The following is a 21,033-nucleotide window of genomic DNA, read 5'->3' as shown; positions in this document are numbered from 1 at the left end:
TATCTTGTCACATATTGTAAATAAAGTAAATATTCTACTTGTTCCATTATACAGGTTCGACTCTCCTGTACTGATCATGACTATTGTCTTTTAGCTAGATGTGCATTATTTAATAATACACACATGAATAAAACATATATATATATATATGTAGTTTACTCACTAATCTAATACTCATTTATGGCTTCTACAACATTAGCGACAAACACAAGTTGGAATATATATATATATATATATATATAACCACTCAAGATAAAAATGAAACATATCATACACAAGTTGAAGTTGGGCATGTGCATCAGTGCATGTAGTGGTGCATGTGAATTGTGAAGGATATTAATACATTGTAGACTTTTTTTTTGTCATCATGTACACTCATATAGTAACATTAATCAAAGAGTGAGAATTGGAACATGTTAGGGACATTTTAAATAAGTAGTTAGGTAGCAATAGCATGCATAGGCCCGGTACTTTGCACACCCAGTACGAGTACGATCGTTCTACTGTTCTAATGACGCAGGTTACAAGCAACTTCGTTGACCCTGAAAAGACTCATTTCATTTCACGAGTAACTTTACTTTTGTTGGTGGAACGAAACATCCGTTTACACTTTACACAACGTAACAATTCTTCTTAACCCGAAAGTACTCATAAGTAGCACGCATCCTAAGGTCCCGCAAATCCTGTCACGCAGTCTGGTTCACGCATATGGAAAATCCTCATCTCTTTTCCGTTAACCATAGTTTTTTTTCTTTTTCTTTCTCTCATTTGTATATTGCTCCTAAAGACTTCTTGGGGGATCATCAAAAACTTTTTAGCTACGCGCCTACGCATAAATAAGTTGAATGAAATAACCGTTTCACTTTGGAAGTTTTCGAAGAACTAGCATCCTTTCAATAAACATGAACACAAAAATATGTTTGCTGATCGACATCCTTAATTGAATTTGACCTTAGAAAACTATACGTCAAGGTCAAACAAAAAAAGGAACTGACACGTAAGCAAGTCGTTACGTCGTGAGGTCAGCGTCCTTTGTCTACGTGGAGGCAGTGCTTCACCACGTGTATTCGTCAGAAAGCGAGTTTCCCAAAACTTTGCTATACACGCGCGCGTGACCATGAACTCTCAAAATCAAGCATTCAATATGCCAGTGAGCCTTTTTTTTGGCCTTTGCACGAAACATAGAAAGAACTCTGTTTTTTTATTTCCCTCCCTCTACGGCTCTCTCTCTTCACGGCTTTCCTAATTTGCTCACACGAAGCAAATTAATCGTCTCTCTCTCTCTCTCTCTCTCTCTCTCTCTTTCAACCGAATCCATCTTCTTCGTCTCATTGAGGATTTGGTTCACGTGACCCTTTTGCACATTGCGGCTTACTTCTTCCGTCTTTAGTCACTTCCCACATGCTATAGTGTTTCAACGCCGAATTTATCTTCACCCGAGGTTAGAAGCGAATTATCTTATACATTGGGATTAACTTTCGATATTTCGAGATTAGTGTTAGATAAGTAGTTTGCGTGATATAGTCGTATTTGTTCTTTTTATCTTTCTTGATTTGGTCGGTTACCTCAGTTTTGTCCTGTTCTGAGATTAATATCATCGCTTCATCTTTTGCTATATTAAGGACAAAATCTTCCATTCGGTGAGATATTTGCTTCTTTTTTTTTTTCTCAGCCACAGATTAAAAATTCTTCAAATTTCTATGAGTTGAGCTTTAAGAATCGAACGGAGGGTTTCGAATATTTGTGGTCTAAGAAGGGTTTTTAGGTGGTTTTGTGGGGGAAAGATTGAAACTTTCTTTTCCCCGTGAATGGTAAACAACGGTGAGATGTCGTCTGGGTTTGTGGGTGTTGTCGTTTCGGATCCATGGCTGCAGAATCAGTTCACTCAAGTCGAACTTCGGACTCTCCATTCCAAGGTTTCTTCTTCTTTTTTTTCTTTCTCATCGTTCTTTCTATATACATGTCTTACAATGGATGTAATCGTTTTGATTTGTGGTGTAGTTTGTATCTTTGAAGAATCAGAGTGGGAATATCACTATAGATGATCTCCCTCCTCTATTGGCAAAGGTAAAGGCACTTAGTGCAACATTTAAGGAGGATGAAATCAGGGGGATGCTATGTGAATTGGGTTCTGATACAAGCAGTGATGTGGGTTTTGAAGAGTTTCTCAAGGTATGTTTCTTTGTTTCTTAATGGATATAGTTTTGGATTGAGTATCAGTGTGGTGTATTTATAGAAATGTGGTTTTGGATTGATCTTTATGTGCAGATATATCTCAACTTGCTAGGTAAAGCAGCTGAGAAATCTGGTGGTCATAAGAACTCATCCGCGTTTCTTAAAGCTTGTACTACGACACTTCTTCACACTATCTATCAGTCGGAGAAGGGTCCTTTTGTTCAGCACATCAACAGATATCTTGGGGATGACCCCTTTTTGAAGCAGTTCCTTCCTCTTGACCCTGATTCTAATGATTTGTATGAACTTGTCAAAGATGGCGTACTTCTGTGGTAAGGTGCACATTCATATGTTTAGAGCCCATCACGACATAGAATGCATATGATTTCAGCCTTTCACGTGTTTCTCTCCCTTCCTTTCTGGTGTAGTAAGCTTATAAATGTAGCAGTTCCCGGGACAATAGATGAACGAGCAATCAATACGAAGAGTGTACTTAACCCATGGGAGAGAAATGAGAATCACACGCTTTGTCTAAACTCTGCGAAAGCCGTTGGATGCACTGTTGTTAATATTGGGACACAGGACCTAGCCGAAGGACGGGTATGTTTGTCTACTTAGTATTCTGTGCAAGTGTAATTTGTTTTCACTGGCCGAAGGGCTGAGATGAATGTGCACCGTTCTGACCAGGGAGGTTTTATGATGTTTTGCAGCCTCACCTGGTGCTTGGATTGGTTTCACAACTCATAAAGGTTCCACTTGTCCGTTCTGTGTTTCTTAGTTTTCCTTTTTGGGATCGAGTATTAACTAAATAATGTTGGTAACTGCAGATTCAACTGCTCGCTGATCTCAATTTAAAGAAGACGCCTCAGCTTGTTGAGTTGGTTGAGGACAGCGATGTAACTGAACTATACCAATCACATTTACATCCATGTATATGCTTCTTGTAATCTAATTAGTGGTAACAAGTTTATCTCTGTTGCAGGATGTGGAGGAGTTGCTGAGATTACCCCCTGAGAAAGTCTTACTTAAATGGATGAACTTCCATCTTAAGAAAGGAGGTTACAAGAAAACCGTCTCAAACTTTTCTGCGGATTTGAAGGTATTTGGCTTCTCAAAGTACAACTTGGAGGAAACCCTCTCTGTTGCTTATCCAAATATCAGTTCTTGTATAGGGGCATAAAAGAAACATAAAATTTTATTCTATACTGAAGGTTTTGGTAATTTCATGGATGCAACTATATTTCTATGATAAAAACGTGTTGCTGGTAAATCTGCAGGATGCACAAGCCTATTCCTTTCTGCTCAATGTTCTCGCACCTGAACACTGTGACCCGGGTACTCTAGATGTAAAGGATCCTCTTGAAAGGGCTGAACTGGTTCTAAGTCATGCAGAGAGAATGAACTGCAAGCGATACTTGACTGCAGAAGAGATCGTCGAAGGATCTCCAACTTTGAATCTTGCATTTGTGGCACAAATTTTCCATGAAAGGTTTGTATTATGATACACTTTCATCTCTCAAAAAGTTCATAGATGATGGCTTGTCCTGTTAAATTAGGCTGGTGATGGTTTACTCGAAGAACATCTCTTGTTGTAAGTTACTGTGGACTAACAAACTTTTGAATGTTATGGAAAAAAGAATGGGGAGAATGGTTTTTCATACAATGACTTAAAGCTTCTTACCTGAAATCCCTTTACCTGGGATGTTTCCAGTTAAGATTTGATTGTTTTGTTTTCAATGCACTCGATTTTACGCTAGCTGTCTGTACTTGTTACAGGAATGGCCTAAACACGGATGGTAAGTATTCATTTGCGGAGATGATAACCGAAGATTTACAGACTTGTAGAGATGAACGATGCTACCGACTATGGATCAACAGCCTCGGGATTGACAGTTATGTCAATCATGTATTTGAAGATGTTAAAAATGGGTAAGCTTTATTTTTAGCTCATAGTAAAGCAAACAATCAGTAGAAACTGTACCTGCAGTTGATGATGTTGCATTTGAAAAAAACTGAAAACCCTCTTTTGTCCTGAAGCCTTTTGTCCGTTCTATTTGCTAATTTATGCAGATGGATTCTTCTGGAGGTTCTTGACAAGATCTCTCCCGGTTCTGTCAACTGGAAGCATGCTTCCAAACCTCCGATTAAGATGCCGTTTAGAAAAGTAGAGAACTGCAATCAAGTCGTAATGATTGGGAAACAGCTGAAATTGTCACTTGTAAATGTAGCTGGAAATGACATAGTTCAAGGGAATAAGAAGCTCATTCTTGGTAATCACTCATTCTTGGTAATCATTACCCGAGAGATCATGTTTCAATATTTGTTAGCTTGATGAATGAAGATGATGGCCTTACAAAATGGAGATATGGTTGTCTATCTCAGGTCTCTTATGGCAGTTGATGAGATTCCATATGCTCCAACTTCTCAAGAGTCTCAGATCTCGGACACAAGGTAAAGAGATGACTGATGCGGATATCCTCAGCTGGGCCAACAGGAAAGTACGAACCATGGGGCGTAAATCGAAAATCGAGAGTTTCAAGGTTCCTTTCTTTACGACTACTTCAAACACTTGCCATAATGCAATTTATAAAATATGTCATCACCTTCTAGTTCATATTAAAATTCTCTAGGATAAGAGTCTATCAAGCGGGTTATTCTTCCTTGACCTTCTATGGGCGGTCGAGCCAAGAGTTGTAAATTGGAATCTTGTCACCAAGGGTGAAACAGGTTCAGTACTCTCCTAACTTGAGTCTACTTACTTTCTTCGTTTATCCGAATCAAGCTTATTTGATTTTTATGATTGTTGAAACGTACAGATGACGAGAAGAGGTTGAATGCTACATACATAGTTAGTGTCGCAAGAAAACTCGGTTGTTCGGTTTTCTTGTTGCCTGAAGATATCATGGAGGTGAGAACCAAGATCTATATAATGTATTCTCTTTTACTTTTACCGGAAAGAGCAATTGCTTAGATGAGATGTGTTTTGGGATGTTGTGACAGGTGAATCAGAAGATGATCCTAATATTAACGGCAAGTATAATGTACTGGAGTCTTCAGAGACGTTCATCGGAGATTTCAGATTCCTCCTCGACTCAGAGCACCACCACGACGTGCACCAGTACAGGGGCGTCCCCTGCTCCATCTGTCACTGAAGAGGAGGAAGTTTCCTCATTGAGCCGCGAAGTCTCAAGCTTGGCCGTTGATGATAACGATGCAGATGCGGTTTCAGACATCACCACTGTCTCAGAGGAGACATCCATCGAATAGAAAGAGAGCAAAATGTTATATTGAATATGAATCTCTTGCTAGAGCAAAGTAGCTTTTGTAATACTGACTTTTCTGTAATCTGTATTTATGGATACTAGCTAACTCTGCCATGCATGTACATATGTAATGCTTATGGAGGAAATTAATCAAGTACCATAAGCGTGCATATGGATCCTCTCACCGCTAATTCGGTGGAGACACGTCAAAGCAAGTTCTAATATAGTTTAATGGAGAAACTATATATAGTTACCAAATATATTACTCCAATCATTATAATTAGTATATTTGATAAAAAAAAATATTAAAAAAATAATATCGCTAAAAATAGAACTTTAAAGTCCAAAATAGCATTTGCTTAATTCTTATCAAAGAAAGACATGCATGTGACTTATGACTCATGACTTCAAGTGGTTTCATATGAGAAAATTTGGTGTAAACCATATTCATTCAGGCCATTAATGGTTGTAGTTTTAATATGGTTTTAAAAATTTGATTTCTATGATTTTGAGTTTGTAAAATATAGATTTCTTAAAAAACTTGAATGGTAGTTTATTTTGTTTTGGGTTTTATGTTGGTGTATTATATTTTTCTTTGCAAAAAAGTAGAAAACAGATCCATGGTTTTATAGGGAAAACCCCAAAAAATATGGATTTTCATTTTTCTTTGAAGAATTATTAAAACACTCGAAAACTATATTCTTTGTTATATAGGAAAACTTGTTTTTTTTTCAAAAACATGAATGTTATGACAACAAAATAGATTATTGCAAAAACTAAAACAAAAAACTACTTCAAAAACAAAAAACATTGATGGTCTTAGTTTGCACATTACTTTTAAATTATATATATATATATATATATTTATATAGTATTATTTTTTAGCTACTATAGTTAAATGTTGCTTTTCTATATATAATTTCTATTATTTATCAATTGAAAAAAATTTATGTTTTGCTTTATTTTTACTTATGTTTTGCTATATTTTTGCTTTCTTTTTGTTCATATACGTTTTGCTCACATCTATGCATTTGCACGTAGGCAAGAGCGTTGGATGGATGTTTTATAAATGTAGATGAAACACTTTTGTGTGGTAGGAAAAAAGTTTTTTAGCTATTTTCATGCACATAATTAAATATACTAAGAATCTGACCACCCGCGATGTCGCAGAGGAAGTATTTTAGAAAAAAAAAATTAAATGTAAAATTTAAAATTATACATTATGAAATTATTTGAATGTAATAAAATAATTTGAATACATAAAATAAACTGTTAATAAAAATACAATCATCAAAATGAAAATTTATAACAAAAAATATTATGTAGAATAGACGCAACTTTGCAAAATATATTGTTTAATGTATTGTAAATATAAGATATTTTTATGAAGAATTTATGGTAAAGAGCTACAATTAAAAACAATCATTATGACAAAGTGATCCTTACTGAAAATATTGAACTAATGGTTATAATGAGTAATGTAATTTTCTATTAAATAACTATAATTAAAAATATATTTAATAATGAGTGAAACAGTATCAACGAAAAATTAAAATTAAAATACACAACTCTTAAGAAAAAAAAAAAATTTAAATATTAAAATAGTTTTTAACAAAAATTTACGATAAATAGACGCAACTGTAAAATTCTATATTAAGTTTTATCAAATTTCTATATTACTATAATCATTTCTAAAATTTTAGTTAGATGATAGAATAACATTGAATATTATATATATAAAAAGATAAAAAAATAATATTTAACGAACAATGATTTGTTAGTTATTAATGAAGAGACTTTATAGAGAGTTCAAAAGATATGACTATTTAAATAGACACACCTATTAGAACGAAAAGTTGTGATAAAAAATATGAATAAAATATATTGAAAAGACACAACTCTACAATGAACAAATACAACTGTTTGAGTTTTTTAAAAAGAACAAATAAAACCAATTTTCTTACAAAAAAGTGCTACGAAAAGTCGCAACTGTTGCTCTTATTTATTATGATTGTTATTATTATTTTAAATATTAAAATATATTTTTAACGGAAAGTTAAGATAAATAGACACAACTGTAGATTCAATATTAAGTTGTATAAAATTTCTCCATTGCTATAATCATTTCTAAAATTTTAGTTAGATTATAGAATATATTCAATTTTCTAGACTCAAGATAAAATGAAAAATTTGTTTCAACGAACTTGTTAGTTAGTGATGAAGAGACAAATATAAAGATAATTCAAAAAGCATGACTATTTAAATAGACACATCTATTAGAATGAAAAGTTGTGAAATAAAAAAAAATATAGTGAAAAGACACAACTCTACAATAAACATATACAACTGTTTGAATTTTAAAAAAAAACAATTTTTTTTTTATTTTTTACGAAAAGGTACTACAAAAAATCGCAACTGTTGTGTCTGCATTTGATTATACCTACAAACTCATATAAACTGCTTTTAAATAGAAGACATATTTATTACCATATTCAAAAGTCAAATCCAAAAGCTCATTATATAATCCATTTAACTCTTGGAGAAAGACTCTATGTATAAAATTAACTAAAAGTTGTAAATTAGATTCACCATTCCCAAAATATTTTGTTAAATCAAGAATTGGAGGAATCTTTTTACTTTTAAAAGAATGAATGCTAGATAATAATTTAGAGAGCTGTAAAAACTGTTGAGATTGAAACTTTTTATTATTTGGTGTCATGGCAAAAAAATGAAAACAGTTCAAACAGACAAAAATATATATAGATTTTAAAAGATATGAATATTCGAATAGACACAACTCTACAATGAACAGTTGCAACTTTACAAAAAGACCGTTCCAATAAACAATCGCAACTTTGTGTAAAACATACAATTTAAGTTTTCTACAGCTTTTTTTGGAAATTATCCAAAAAGTACGATTGAAAAAACACAGCTTTTGGTGGCATTTATTCGGACTGCTATTATATATAGATACTTTCATTAATTTTCTATATATAAAACTAACTAAGGGGGGTGTATTGAAACTATGATTTTGGAAGATTTGATGGGATTTAGAAAATTTGGAATTTTGAAAGATTTTAGGGAAGTTGATATGATTTATTGTAAAATTCTTTCAAATCCCACATAAAACCATGAGATTTGGATTTCTTTATTTTTAACTAAACAAATCCCACCTAAATCCTCCCGAATCTCAACAATCATTAAAATCCAAATCCACAAACTATTTTGAATAACAGTAGATTTTAAAGTAGATTTTTAAATCATCAGTTCAATAACAATGGATTTTAATAGACTTTTTAAAATACATGATTGAATAACATAGGATTTGTAAGTTTCACACAAATCACTTAAAATGTCAAGTTGAATACACCCCCCTAAATGTTTTAAATTAGATTCATCATTCCAAAAATCTTTTGTTAAATCAAGAATTGGAGAAATATTTTTACTTTTAAAAGAATGAATGCTAGAGAATAATTTAGAGAGCTGTAAAAACCGTTGAGATTGAAATTTTATATTATTTTGTGTCATGGCAAAAAAAATAAAAACAGTTCAAACAGACAAATATATATATAGATTTCAAAAGATACGAATATTTGAATGAATATAACTCTACAATGAACAGTTGCAACTTTACCAAAAAACTGTTGAGATAGATTCAACATTCCAAAAATCTTTTGTTAAATCAATAATTAGAGGAATTTCTTGATTTTTAAAAGAATGAATGCTAGAAAATAATTTAGAAAAATGAATAAACCGTTGAGATTGAAATTTTAGTCGATTTTGTGTTATAGCAAAAAAAATGAAAACAGTTCAAACAGACAAATATATATAGATTTCAAAAGATACGAATGTTCCAATCAACACAAATTTACAGTGAACAGTTGTAACTTTTCATAAATAACCGTTTTAATGATCCATCACGACTTTTCGGAAAATATCCAAAATGTACAATTAAAAAAACACAACTGTTGGTCGCATTTATTCGGTTTGTTATTATTATATAGATTTGTATAGCTAGATTTGTATATGTTCCTTTTACAAATAAAATAGAACAATATGACCCCCAAAATAAACACGATGAAGCCAAAACTTTTTTTTAAGTATTTTGGAAATTATCTTTATTGACCTTGATTGATACAAGATTTTTAAGACTTTAAAAAAAATTAAAGCCTTGACAGCCATTTATTTGCCAATACTACTTTTTTCACTTTTATTTTTTTAAAAGCTTTGTAAGTCATTTTTATTTTTTACTTCTTTGTTTTCTCAGATTTTTTAAAGCGTCAAAACCAGACTTTAAAAATAAATAAATATAAAACTTTATATTTTTCTCTTCCCATTATACTTTAAAGCTCTCCAAAAGTTTATATATAAATTTTACATAAATTATTTTTACACATTTATTATTCTTATTTTTTCTCATTTTTTTAAGATCCATTTCAATAATAATTATTTTTATTTTCATTATCATCATTAATATCATCATTTTAATATATTTTAATAATAAAAATAACAGCTTCAGTTTTAAAGTGTTTGTTACCAATTAAATTTTAACAGTTAAAGTTTTTACAGTCAAAGCATCTAAAGCCAAATTTTCTACAACTAAAATTTTAAAGTTAAATATTTACAATCAGTCGTTACCAATTGGGGCATAGTATCATTAATACGTGAAATTAAGAAAGAAATACGTAAATATGTAATCATCTGAAATAGGTCGGTTAAGGTTAACAAACCGCGCGGGTCGATACGACGCCGTAGAAAGGAAAACCGCCTAGGGGTTAAAAACTCTTTATGAAAAAGAGTCTCTCCATGCCTTAGGCTCTCAGCGTTCCTCGCATCTAAAGCCAAGGAGAGACAGCCGCCTAAGGGTTAAAACACTCTTTATGGGAAAGAGTCTCTCCATGCCTTAGGCTCTCAGCGTTCCTCGCATCTAAAGCCAAGGAGATAGCAACAAAACTTACATGAGAGAAGAGAGAAGAGAGAGAGAGACACACAAGGAGGGTTAGGCTTCATCGTTTCTTGAGTAAGGTTAGAATGCTTCAAACCCAATTTGATTTTGATTCAGCACGCCATTGTGATGTTTTAACACAAAATAGGGGTTTTTCATGTATGAATTTTGAGATTTTCTATTTTCCATTGCACACTGTTATCAATTTTCTGTGTCTGTTGAAGTAAATTATTTTATTAAAATGTCTCTGTATAGCCCAGATTTTTTAATTGAGATCTTTTATTAATGTATGTATATAGAAGACGTAGGAGACACTCTTGTAGAATAAGCAGCTACCTTGATGCTTACGTTTGTGTAATGTAATATAATACATTAGTGATATATGAGCACTATGATGAAAAATGTTTGCATTGGCCCCTGGTGGTTATGTTTTGCTTTATTTAAAAGCTCTGTAGTAGTCGTCGCAATAGTCATAGTCAAAAATTTTGCTTTATTTGGAAGCTCTGACACTTGCTATTTTTGTTTTTTTTTTTGGATTTCCTTACTCAGAAGTTAAGTTTGGTCGGAGTACTTGTTAACATGAACTCATTGGGTATGGCCACGGAGGCTCGGCATGATGGGTATAGCGATGACGATGATGATAAGCCTATAGCGTTCAGGAGAAGTAATCATAATAACGGAGTTTCTGAGGATGCTAGACCTTTAAGCTCTATTACTTTCAGGAATTCCCCTTTGAATAGGCGGCCAGGTAAAATCGTTCAAGATGAGTCAGATGATGATGAGGTTCCAATAGCGTCAAGGTTGCAAAAGAAGAATGGTAAACAAAACTCTACTGATGAAAAGAATAGTTCCACACTTGAGAACGAAGGGGCGGCGGCCAACAAGGTATCTGGTAAGAGGCTTCTAGAGAAGGGCAGTTCTGCAGATCAATCTTCCATGAAGAAGCTCAAGTTATCATCTTCATCAACGTCAGTTGCAATGAAACAAGATTCTTTGAAAACCGGAAAACAAGGTGATAAGAGGAAGGCTAAACAATTGTCTGCCAACGAAGATGAGACTGACGATGACGATGATGTTCCAATTGCCAAGAGAATCAAGTCATCAAATTCCTCCAATAGTAAGAAACCACCTGCAAAGCCTAAAGTAGGAAAACAGAGTTCTACGTCATCAGCTACTAAGTCCAAAGTGACAAGAAAAGTTTCTCCTCCGTCCAAGACAAGGAGCAACAAGTCCAAGAAAGTGAATAAGGACTCTAAGTATGCTAAGTCTTCAAAATCCTTACCTTCAGGCGATGGGAAAAAGAAATGGACTACTTTGGAACACAATGGTGTCACTTTTCCACCTCCTTATGAAATTCATGGGGTGAAGATTCTATATAAGGGGAAGCCAGTCAATTTATCTCCTGAGCAAGAAGAGGTAACCTCTCCATCCATATCCCCTCAGTGTCTTAGTCCATATCTCTGAGTGTTTTCTTCTGTCATTATCATTTATGTGATGATTTGATTCTTTTTTACTGATAGGTTGCAACGATGTTTGCTGTGTTGAGGGAGACAAACTATTATAGTAGACCTCAATTTAGGGAGAACTTTTGGAATGATTGGCGACAACTACTTGGCAAGAATCATGTGATACAGAAGCTGGATGATTGTGACTTTACCCCCATATATGATTGGCATTTGGAACAGAAGAAGGTAAACTCAACGAGAATATATTTGTTATTCTTACACCTAATTGGATTATGTGCTTTTCTCATGACTTAGTCTAAGGGTGAAGATCTTAGTTGAATTTGTTTTGTTGCTTGGATGAATTCAGTTACAACTTTCTATGTTTTCTGTTTATGACTGCATGTAGTGTAACAGCTTTAATGATGTGCTGCAGGTGAAAAAGGCTTCGAGACAGAAGGAGGAGAAATATATGTGGGCTGTGGTGGACGGTGTCAAAGAGAAGGTAAGCTTCCCCATAGCTTGTTATTAAATGTTCTCTCTATCTTTTGGGATTAGGCTTGTTCACTTGTTCTTCTCTCTTTCAGGTTGGAAATTTCAATGTTGAACCTCCTGGGCTATTTCGTGGTCGAGGAGATCATCCCAAGGTTGCTAGCTACTGTTTTGTTTTTTCTGCATGCATAGTTCATTAACAAGTTGCATTTTGGGTTTGGTGCCTTCAATGGTAGTGCAATTGTTGTGTGTTTTGCTTTCATTAACAAGTATATGGCCTGATCTCTTGCAGATGGGAAAATTGAAAAAGCGTATCCATCCTTGTGACGTTACTCTAAATCTTGGGAAAGATGCTCCTATCCCTGAATGTCCCATCCCTGGTGAAAGGTTATCTTCTTCCATGTTTCTTTGGGAAAAATAGTAAGTGGGAAATGTTATAGTCTCGTACTAACAATGATTAGCTTCTACTTAATTAATTTGCAGATGGAAAGGAGTAACGCATTACGACACAGTCACCTGGCTAGCTTATTGGACTGATCCTATAAACCAAGGTTTCAAGTATGTTTCATTGTCAGCTAGCAGTTCTCTGAAAGGCCAAAGTGATAAGAAGAAGTACGAGAAAGCCAGGAAGCTTAAGGTAATAGTTCAGCTTTCATTTTGATGGAAGGTTGTATCACACTTTTCTTATCTTAGCTACAAATTTTTGTTTTTGAGTTCAGGACCACATAGACCATATAAGAGCATCATACACCACAAATTTTACTGCTAAGGATGTTTCAAAGCGACAGATAGCTGTGGCTATCTATCTCATTGATAAACTAGCACTAAGAGCTGGTAATGAGAAGGTAATATATGAACTTCTTCTCTTTTTCCTAAGTGAATGTTTACGAGTATATATGAAGAAAGAAGTTCTCATACTTTTTTTTTTTGTTCTTGTAGGGTGATGATGAGGCGGACACAGTTGGTTGTTGTACATTAAAAGTAGGAAATGTGGAGTGTGTTCCTCCAAATAAGTTAAAGGTATCAATTGCATATATGATGAGCATACTTTGTTGAAGTCAATATAATGCATTATGCAATCTTTTCTTAATCTTGACAGACTTGTTAGTCTCACAAACTTTTGGTCTTTTTCCCAATGTGTATATAGTTCGACTTCCTTGGTAAAGATTCAATCCAATATGTGAATACGGTGGAGGTTAAACCTGCTGTTTACAAAGCCATTGGACAGTTCCGGGCTGGTGAGTTATAGACTTGACTCTGTGTGTTAAAACACTTAATATTTTCTCATGGTTTAACTTGATCCTTGGTTTAAATTGTAAATGATCCAGGTAAATCCAATTCAGACGATCTTTTTGATGAGTTAGACACACACAAATTGAATGCTTATCTTAAGGAGCTTATGCCTGACCTCACTGCTAAAGTATTCCGTACTTACAATGCATCCATCACGCTGGATACAATGGTAAGATTGAAACCTTGTTTACTTCCAAAATTATTAATTAACACAAATATTTCGCTCTTCTAAATGATCTGTACTAATAAAGTAATATAATTAGTCTTGTGTTACAATTTTGACGGTTTTGTTCTGTTTGGATGCTGTAACAGTTGAGGCAAGAAACCAGAGATGGTGATGTTAAGCAGAAAGTAGTAGTTTACCAGCAAGCAAACAAGGAAGTAGCCATCATTTGTAATCACCAGCGCACAGTTTCAAAGTCTCACGGTGCACAAGTCGAGAGATTGGCTGGAAAAATAAAAGACCTTAAGGTAAAAATTAATCTGCGTATATACATACAAGATGTGATAACCAAAATATGAAACTTAAAAGAAAAGTTGTCTTGATTTTGCATCATCTAATCTTTGACACATGCAGGAGGGTCTAAAAGAACTTAAAACCAATCTGGAGAGAGCTAAAAAGGGAAAAGCTCCATTGGAAGGCGCAGATGGAAAGAAGACGAGAAACATAACTCCAGAAGCGTAAGATAAAAAACAAACCCTCCTTTCTCACTTACTAGACAAATTAAGACACTCTCTTAAAAAATGTGGTTGTGTGTGATGTTAAATGGGCATTCAGGTGGGAGAAGAAGATAGCTCAACAGATGATGAAGATAGAGAAGATGGAACGAGACATGCAGACAAAGGAGGATTTGAAAACGGTGGCGCTAGGGACGTCTAAGATCAATTACATGGATCCTAGGATCACGGTAGCGTGGTGCAAACGCCATGAAGTACCCATTGAAAAGGTAAAACACAAAACTTACAAAAAATTGATCTAACAAAAAAACAGAGAGTCTGTCTAGTATCTACTTGTATAATGTTTTCTAATGGGTGGTTCATTTTATATAGATATTCAACAAGTCTCTTCTAGAGAAATTTGCGTGGGCGATGGACGTAGAACCTGACTTCACATTCTAAATCTGCAGCAGCTGCGAGTTTCTCATACAGAGCAACCAGGCTAGAGGCTACACTAGTCTATACGTATTAAAAAAAAAACTAAAATAATTGTTTGTAATTGATGTTCCTCGTTTCTTATATCAGTTATATATGCTACAAAAATGTTAAAACGTTCATAGAAAACTGAAGTTGAATAAATTTTTGTCTTAAGTTTATGTTTAATATTCGTGATCAGCTCTTTTTTTTTATATATACAAAAGAAGAGGTGATGATTTCTCGACTGTGTAATTTTCCAAGAAGAAAGAAGGATTAATTTGATAGTGTATCCTAATTTTTATAAGTAATTTGAAGTTTACACTAAATTATTCAAGTATTGGAAAAATATCTTAATTAATACACAAAAAAACTTTTTTACCCTTAATTAACAATTAAGATTTTAAAAACAACAACAAAATAAATAAATAATGTTTTTTTTAAATGAGATACTTGTACTTTTAAAATTAATTTTAGATAATAATGAATTATTTTACTATAGATAATATTAACTACTAACTAACATTAAATTTATGAAATCAAAATAAGATTAACTAGAATTTATTTTTCTGGATTTAAGTTAGTTTAGATTTTAGATAATATTAGTTTAAATATAGGATTAAAATTTGTTTAAGTTAGTTACATATTTAATTATAAAATTACAAATTATTAAATTTAAATAATTACGAATTTCAGCTATATAATAAAAATGATTTAAATTTGATTTGGTTTTTTAAAATATTTATTTCACTATGTATTTTAGATTAAACTTTAATTAAATATGTATAATTCAAACTATTTATTTTAATTAAGATTTGAATATAAGTTAAATAATTTTAATATTTTATTAAAATTTATTAATTTAAAAGAAATAATCAAAAGTAGTCAATTTTTTTTAAAAAACAACAGTTCAAAAAGTCAACAATGTAAAAAATCAGTTAAAAAAAGAATAAATCCACTCTTTCAATATAAGTCAGAAAAAAAAATCGACGCAAATAAAATATAAATCAGACAGTTCCAAACATCAACCAGATAAATAAGCTAACATAAAACTAAAGAAGTCTACTAAAACTAAATAAATCAACGAAAACAATATAAATCAACAAACAAAACAAATACGTCAACAGTATCAAAAGTCGACTATACAAAAAACCGACCAAATAAAAAAAAAAAGTCTATAGTTTTTAAACAAGATGATAGAAAGTAAAATAAATCGACAAAATTAATTTAAATCAACAGTTTAAAATATCAACTTTATTAATAAGTCAACATAGAATGTAGTAAGTCTACCATGAATTAAAAAATCAACAAAAAAAATAAATATAAATCAATGAACAAAAAAATTAAGTCAACAGTTTAAAAAATCAACTATATTATAAATCGACTAGACATAATATAAGTTAACTATTGTAAGATAAGTTGATAGGGAAGATAACTAACTCAATATAAGTAGAAAAACAAATCTATAGTTCAAAAAATCGATTTTAGAGATAATCAACATTAAATGAAATAAGTCTAATATATATATATATATATATTACAAATTATATAATCTTGAAATACTTATTTTTGAGCAAACTTTAATTTAAATCATATAAACAAAATTACTTTTAATTTTTTTATTTATTCAAAAAATATTAAGTATTTATTATTTTAAATACAGCTAAAATATTTTATTATTAATTTTAATTAACTAAATTACGAATTTTCTTTTAAATTATTTTTAAAATTATTTTCAGTTAATTACTTTAATAATATATTTTTAAATATTTTTATTAATTATAATTAATAACGAATTTTGGTTATTTAATGTTTACTAAAGAAAATGGTATTTTTGTCAATTTTTGTTTTTTTTTTTTTTTACTCAATCAATTTTTGTTTTAAAAAGTGTAGTTATCAAATAATTATAACAATGAGTGTTTCAATTTTTTTATATAATTTGGTATATTCTTAGAAATATCCCAACAAAGAAAGTAAAAAGAGAGGTTCATCGTACATGTAAAAAGTAAAGTACGCAAAAATGTAAAAATTGGCGTAAAAAAAAAAATTCGAGGTTTTAACAGAATCGACGACATGTGTCACGCAAAATAGATATAACAAAAGCCAAAATTGCCCCTGACAAAATCTGGGCTTTCAGAGAGACACAAGAGGAGATCACTAGGCACGAATACGATCCTTGATCATCCTCGAGGAGCTTCATTTCAATCTGTAAGATCTTTGCACACCTTCTCTCTCTATCTTGTTTCAATCGGATTCTCCCGGATCGCTATGTGATTTTTTTTGTAACCTAAAAAGTCACATCGCAGGATTATCTCTCCGGACGACCGACCAGACATGGCTTTTCTTGTAACATCCCTAATATTCGCAGTCGTAGGCATCATTGCTTCAATCTGCACTAGAATCTGCTTTAACAAAAGCCCCTCCACCAATCTGTATGTTTTAATTTGTGATCTTTTGCTTCTTCTCGTTTGATTGATTGCTTCGTCAAGGTTTATTTTCCGCAGTTCCGGTAACAATTGAGTTGCTCGAATTGCGCTTGCTTAGATTCGATAATTGGTAGACCAAATCGGTTCACTAACTCTTCTAATTATTTTTTTTTTTTTTCTGAATTTGTTCTATATGAACAAGTAGTAGAGTCACAATTGTAATTAAACTCTTGTGCTGGAAAAAAAAGTGGTTTATAAATATTGTCTGCCTTGTTAATTCATCCGTCCAAATAGTTTCCTACTTCTTTGCTTGGAGATAGATATATATATATATATTTGATAACCATTCTTCTTCGTCAGAGCAAATATCAAGTCTTTGTTTTTTGTTTTTCATGAAACAGGCTACATCTTACTTTGGTCATCACTGCCACCGTCTGCTGCTGGATGATGTAAGTTTATGTTTGTTGCACTATTTTTTTCCTTCATTGCTAGCCATTGCTTTGCGTTTTGTTTCATGGTTCATCCTCTCTGTTTTTTGTATCCGGCCTCTTGTTTTTGTCCAACCCCTCTCTTGTTTGATATTGTTTCCCAACCTTGATCAACATTAAGCATCAAGAGATAGATCTTTCTAGGCTTCACTACTTCCAGTTCTTTTGTGGTTAGAACAATGTAATAAATATCTCGACAGTTCAAGGTGGACATCAGTCATTTATCTGTTACTACTTATCTTAAGTCAATGAACTAGTTTTCACGTTGAGAGAAATTTTCACACAACTTGAACACTATTAGTTTTCTACTATCTGCTGCGAGCAAAAGTGTCCTGATATGCGATTGATTCATTGTCATCGTTTCTGTTTCTTTGCATTGGCAGGTGGGCAATTGTATACATTGCGCAGATGAAGCCTCTCATTGTTCCTATCCTAAGCGAGGTAGAGTAGAAAACATTCTACTCAAACAAGAAACCCATGTTCTCAAACTAGGAAACCTATGCACAAATTTGAGTAAGAGCCCCGCTGCTCTTCCTGTATCTTCTTCAAACATATTTGTTTTCCCCTTTGTAATTCTTATCGCGGTTTGGAACAACTATACTTTTCCCCTCTTTACTGTTAAATCTTTTGTCTCATTCAATTCTTAAAACAGTCTTTATAACTCAAAGACCATACTAAATGAGTGAGTGTATTGTTGATGAAATAAATATCTGGAAGAATATTCGCCATTTCCCATAATCTACTACCAAGTAATTTCGTAATTTTGTGATTTTCTTACTGTTCTTGGCAAGTTCAAATCAAACGCCAAGAATCCAAGCCTGAAAAAATTTGTATCTGACATGCCTGTCATATTTTGTCCTAATGGTTCCCTGTGAAATTCTATTGAAGTAATTGTGAGCTTCAAAACTGCCTGCGGTCTTTATATATCTCCTAAGAAAATACAAACTTGAATCAGGAAAAAATCACTCTCTTAACTACCATTGCACAAACACACTCTTTGGCCTACAGTTACACCAAATCCGGAAACAACAGTATCTTTTTTAGACAAACCCAGTTCGACCAGTCCTTGTGAACTAAGTGGAACTCCCCCGAAACAATTGTAGTGTATATTCTTCTGCACCTCGACTTAAACACTGAACGAACGGTGTTGAATCCATGCTAGTTCTACTTTGGGAATAGGGTTTTGGAAGCTTTGCCCCTTACAGGAAGTAATCAGGGGCAGGTTTTTTGGCAGGTGGCCCTCTCGAGTCCTGCATTTAGATATGTGTCAGTCTACTGATCTGCTCACAGGGAACCAGAATGGGAAGTAACATATTACTAAATGGGTCATACCTGCTGGGCTGCATCAAACACACGGAATTCTTTATTCAGATTCTCATCGAGCTCTAGAATCGAAGCCACATTGCCACATCTGGAGCATAGTTAAAATAGGAGTAAATGCAAAACTCAAGCTAAAAGGAAAGAAGATCGTCAAGATACATAGACTGAAACAGACAGCTCTGAGAATTTTATTTACCTGTAACAGTAATTCGGGGCTGACCACACCGTCACAATCTGGCTATCGAACATCCATTTGTAACCCTCCATAACTAGTTGATGGGCTCGGGCTATGTAGTCTATGTTGTTTGTGTGGTTAAAAGACGTGACAACACTGCCACCAAAAAGAAATCCAGCACCACGAGGGCTCAATCCCCATCCATCAACAATATCTTCAGGATCAGACCATAGGAGGTCACACATGGCACCATCATGTGGAACTTCTTGCTTCCGGTCAATCGTCCTGATCTGCCATATATGTAGGGATTCGTCAGTTAACTCATTCTAGGTGGAAACTTCTTATTATATCAGTAGAGAGAACTCTCAATTAACCTGGTCAAGAGTCATAATAGCTGGAGAGAGACCACCATGAACACAGAATATCTTGTTCTCAACAACAGCTGAAAGACTTTTGTACATAAAAAGACAGATTAAGGAGTCAGTTCATTCGAAAGAGAACCAAAAAAACCTAACAAAAATAGAGTAGAATGCTGCTGTGAGTACCTCATGTAGTCAAAGATGTCAGTGCAGTATTTCCAGACATTCACAGAGCCATATTTACGCAGACACTCATCATAAAATCCATAAACCTACTAAAAGCAGACTGTGTGAATAGTCTGAATACATACAGTTAAACACATAAAATCGAAAATTTCAATGAGACTGCACTCACCTGTGTGATCTGCCTGCTTTCGTGGTTTCCTCTGATGAGAGTTATGCGATCTGGATATCTAACCTAAAGTATATCAAAGCAACCCACTTAAGTGATTCTAAAAACCGACTTAAAAACAGAATCACATAAACCACAGGTCCACAACAAAGTAAAACACAGTCCTAAGAGTTATACCTTGAGTGCGAGTAGAAGTAGAAATGTCTCAACTGAATAATATCCACGATCAACAAAATCTCCCATAAACAAATAGTTGGTCTTAGGGCAATCACCCCCAACTTTGAAAAGCTCCATCATGTCATAGAACTGCCCATGGATGTCACCACATAACTATTCCAAGAGAAAATTCCAAGAATTAGCATTTCTTGCTAATCTAATCGTAAACACATCAATGGTATCTACTCTAACTTCTCAATGCTGTAACTTCACTGCCCTTGAAATCTTTCTACTTGTAACAATGGGAAACAAAAACAAAACAATTCGTTCACAAAACGTCACGAACCAAATTTCAAAGACCCAAAATCACCCGCGCCCAGTTTCTTCAAGTTTCTTGATTACAACCTCGTAATACTACTTCCAAGACACAATAAAACCAATTCTTTCTATTTAATTGGGAGATTAATTCCGAATCCCAGATCGAGAAAGCAAGAACTTACAGTGACAGGGGCATCAACTCTTTGAACATTACTCTCTTCAACAAGAATTTCCATGGCTTTGAGGCAAAGAGCCTTCACCTCCGATTCGATCAATGGTTCGCATCGCTTCAGCTGCTCTATCTGCCGATCTAGGTCTGACATTTTTCAACCTCTCTTCTCCTCCCCTCTTCTCTTCTTCCTTCTAATTCCTCTTCAACCACCGGAAACGATCCTTAATCCAATGAAATCAGAAGAAATCAATCAAACCCTCTTCACTGGAAAAATTCACTACTCTCGAATTGTTGGTTAGTTCGTCGTCTTCTTCCCCAGGAGAGAGAGAGGTCTTTGCTTCCTCTCCGCAGGAGTGAGTGTTTATTCTTTTTCCCTCCTTATGCTTTAGATTATATTTAAAACCACCCCACTTCTTTTATAAAATTGTACACTCGCCCTCAATTTCTTAAAATTAATATTCTAATCCAACCCCTCTTTATGGGCCTAAGTTGGGCCTATTCACATTAGATAATGGCAGAGTCCCAA

General features: G+C 33.4%; 4 protein-coding genes across 5 annotated transcripts; 3 read left to right on the top strand and 1 right to left on the bottom strand.

Annotated features, from left to right (window-relative positions):
* Nucleotides 1,220-5,601, top strand: LOC104730722 (fimbrin-1). Its single transcript, XM_010449923.2, has 15 exons — nt 1,220-1,441; nt 1,673-1,916; nt 2,002-2,172; nt 2,269-2,507; nt 2,604-2,775; nt 2,886-2,924; nt 3,003-3,071; nt 3,158-3,274; nt 3,453-3,664; nt 3,952-4,104; nt 4,246-4,445; nt 4,558-4,715; nt 4,806-4,902; nt 4,992-5,083; nt 5,176-5,601. The coding sequence occupies exons 2-15, from the start codon at nt 1,809-1,811 to the stop codon at nt 5,440-5,442; spliced, it is 2,094 nt and encodes a 697-aa protein (XP_010448225.1). The 5' UTR covers nt 1,220-1,441; nt 1,673-1,808; the 3' UTR covers nt 5,443-5,601.
* Nucleotides 10,893-14,857, top strand: LOC104730721 (DNA topoisomerase 1 alpha-like). The gene is made up of 14 exons (XM_010449920.2): nt 10,893-11,799; nt 11,904-12,074; nt 12,262-12,330; nt 12,413-12,472; nt 12,610-12,704; nt 12,801-12,954; nt 13,037-13,162; nt 13,257-13,337; nt 13,465-13,555; nt 13,646-13,779; nt 13,923-14,081; nt 14,188-14,291; nt 14,389-14,557; nt 14,661-14,857. Exons 1-14 carry the CDS (start codon nt 10,963-10,965, stop codon nt 14,727-14,729), a joined length of 2,319 nt encoding a protein of 772 aa, XP_010448222.1. The 5' UTR covers nt 10,893-10,962; the 3' UTR covers nt 14,730-14,857.
* LOC104730720 (V-type proton ATPase subunit e2) lies at nt 16,820-18,385 on the top strand. Of its 2 annotated transcripts, none has more exons than XM_010449918.1 (4): nt 16,820-16,949; nt 17,048-17,173; nt 17,569-17,616; nt 18,039-18,385. In XM_010449918.1, the coding sequence occupies exons 2-4, from the start codon at nt 17,076-17,078 to the stop codon at nt 18,103-18,105; spliced, it is 213 nt and encodes a 70-aa protein (XP_010448220.1). In that variant the 5' UTR covers nt 16,820-16,949; nt 17,048-17,075; the 3' UTR covers nt 18,106-18,385. The 2 variants fall into 2 exon arrangements, with proteins under 2 accessions (XP_010448220.1, XP_010448221.1); XM_010449919.2 differs by having other exon boundaries at nt 16,832-16,949; nt 17,037-17,173.
* LOC104730717 (serine/threonine-protein phosphatase PP-X isozyme 1) lies at nt 18,538-20,871 on the bottom strand. The gene is made up of 8 exons (XM_010449915.2): nt 20,518-20,871; nt 20,039-20,191; nt 19,865-19,927; nt 19,696-19,781; nt 19,525-19,600; nt 19,172-19,440; nt 18,988-19,066; nt 18,538-18,905 (listed from the first exon to the last, which is right to left on the bottom strand). The coding sequence occupies exons 1-8, from the start codon at nt 20,656-20,658 to the stop codon at nt 18,855-18,857; spliced, it is 918 nt and encodes a 305-aa protein (XP_010448217.1). The 5' UTR covers nt 20,659-20,871; the 3' UTR covers nt 18,538-18,854.

This window comes from Camelina sativa, chromosome 12 (assembly GCF_000633955.1).
Source record: "Camelina sativa cultivar DH55 chromosome 12, Cs, whole genome shotgun sequence".
Lineage (NCBI taxonomy): Eukaryota > Viridiplantae > Streptophyta > Magnoliopsida > Brassicales > Brassicaceae > Camelina > Camelina sativa.
This window is presented reverse-complemented; position numbering and strand designations above follow the sequence as displayed.

Coding starts and splice junctions, on each gene's coding strand:
- LOC104730720 (XM_010449918.1), top strand. CDS start 17,076: ATGGCTTTTCTTGTAACATCCCTAATATTCGCAGTCGTAGGCATCATT. Junction 17,174..17,568: donor AAAAGCCCCTCCACCAATCT/GTATGTTTTAAT, acceptor TTCATGAAACAG/GCTACATCTTACTTTGGTCA. Junction 17,617..18,038: donor ACCGTCTGCTGCTGGATGAT/GTAAGTTTATGT, acceptor TTGCATTGGCAG/GTGGGCAATTGTATACATTG.
- LOC104730722 (XM_010449923.2), top strand. CDS start 1,809: ATGGTAAACAACGGTGAGATGTCGTCTGGGTTTGTGGGTGTTGTCGTT. Junction 1,917..2,001: donor TTCGGACTCTCCATTCCAAG/GTTTCTTCTTCT, acceptor TTTGTGGTGTAG/TTTGTATCTTTGAAGAATCA. Junction 2,925..3,002: donor TGGTTTCACAACTCATAAAG/GTTCCACTTGTC, acceptor TGGTAACTGCAG/ATTCAACTGCTCGCTGATCT.
- LOC104730721 (XM_010449920.2), top strand. CDS start 10,963: ATGAACTCATTGGGTATGGCCACGGAGGCTCGGCATGATGGGTATAGC. Junction 11,800..11,903: donor TATCTCCTGAGCAAGAAGAG/GTAACCTCTCCA, acceptor TTTTACTGATAG/GTTGCAACGATGTTTGCTGT. Junction 12,331..12,412: donor TGGACGGTGTCAAAGAGAAG/GTAAGCTTCCCC, acceptor TCTCTCTTTCAG/GTTGGAAATTTCAATGTTGA.
- LOC104730717 (XM_010449915.2), bottom strand. CDS start 20,658: ATGTCAGACCTAGATCGGCAGATAGAGCAGCTGAAGCGATGCGAACCA. Junction 19,928..20,038: donor TACTTCTACTCGCACTCAAG/GTATAACTCTTA, acceptor GATATACTTTAG/GTTAGATATCCAGATCGCAT. Junction 19,601..19,695: donor GACATCTTTGACTACATGAG/GTACTCACAGCA, acceptor TATGTACAAAAG/TCTTTCAGCTGTTGTTGAGA.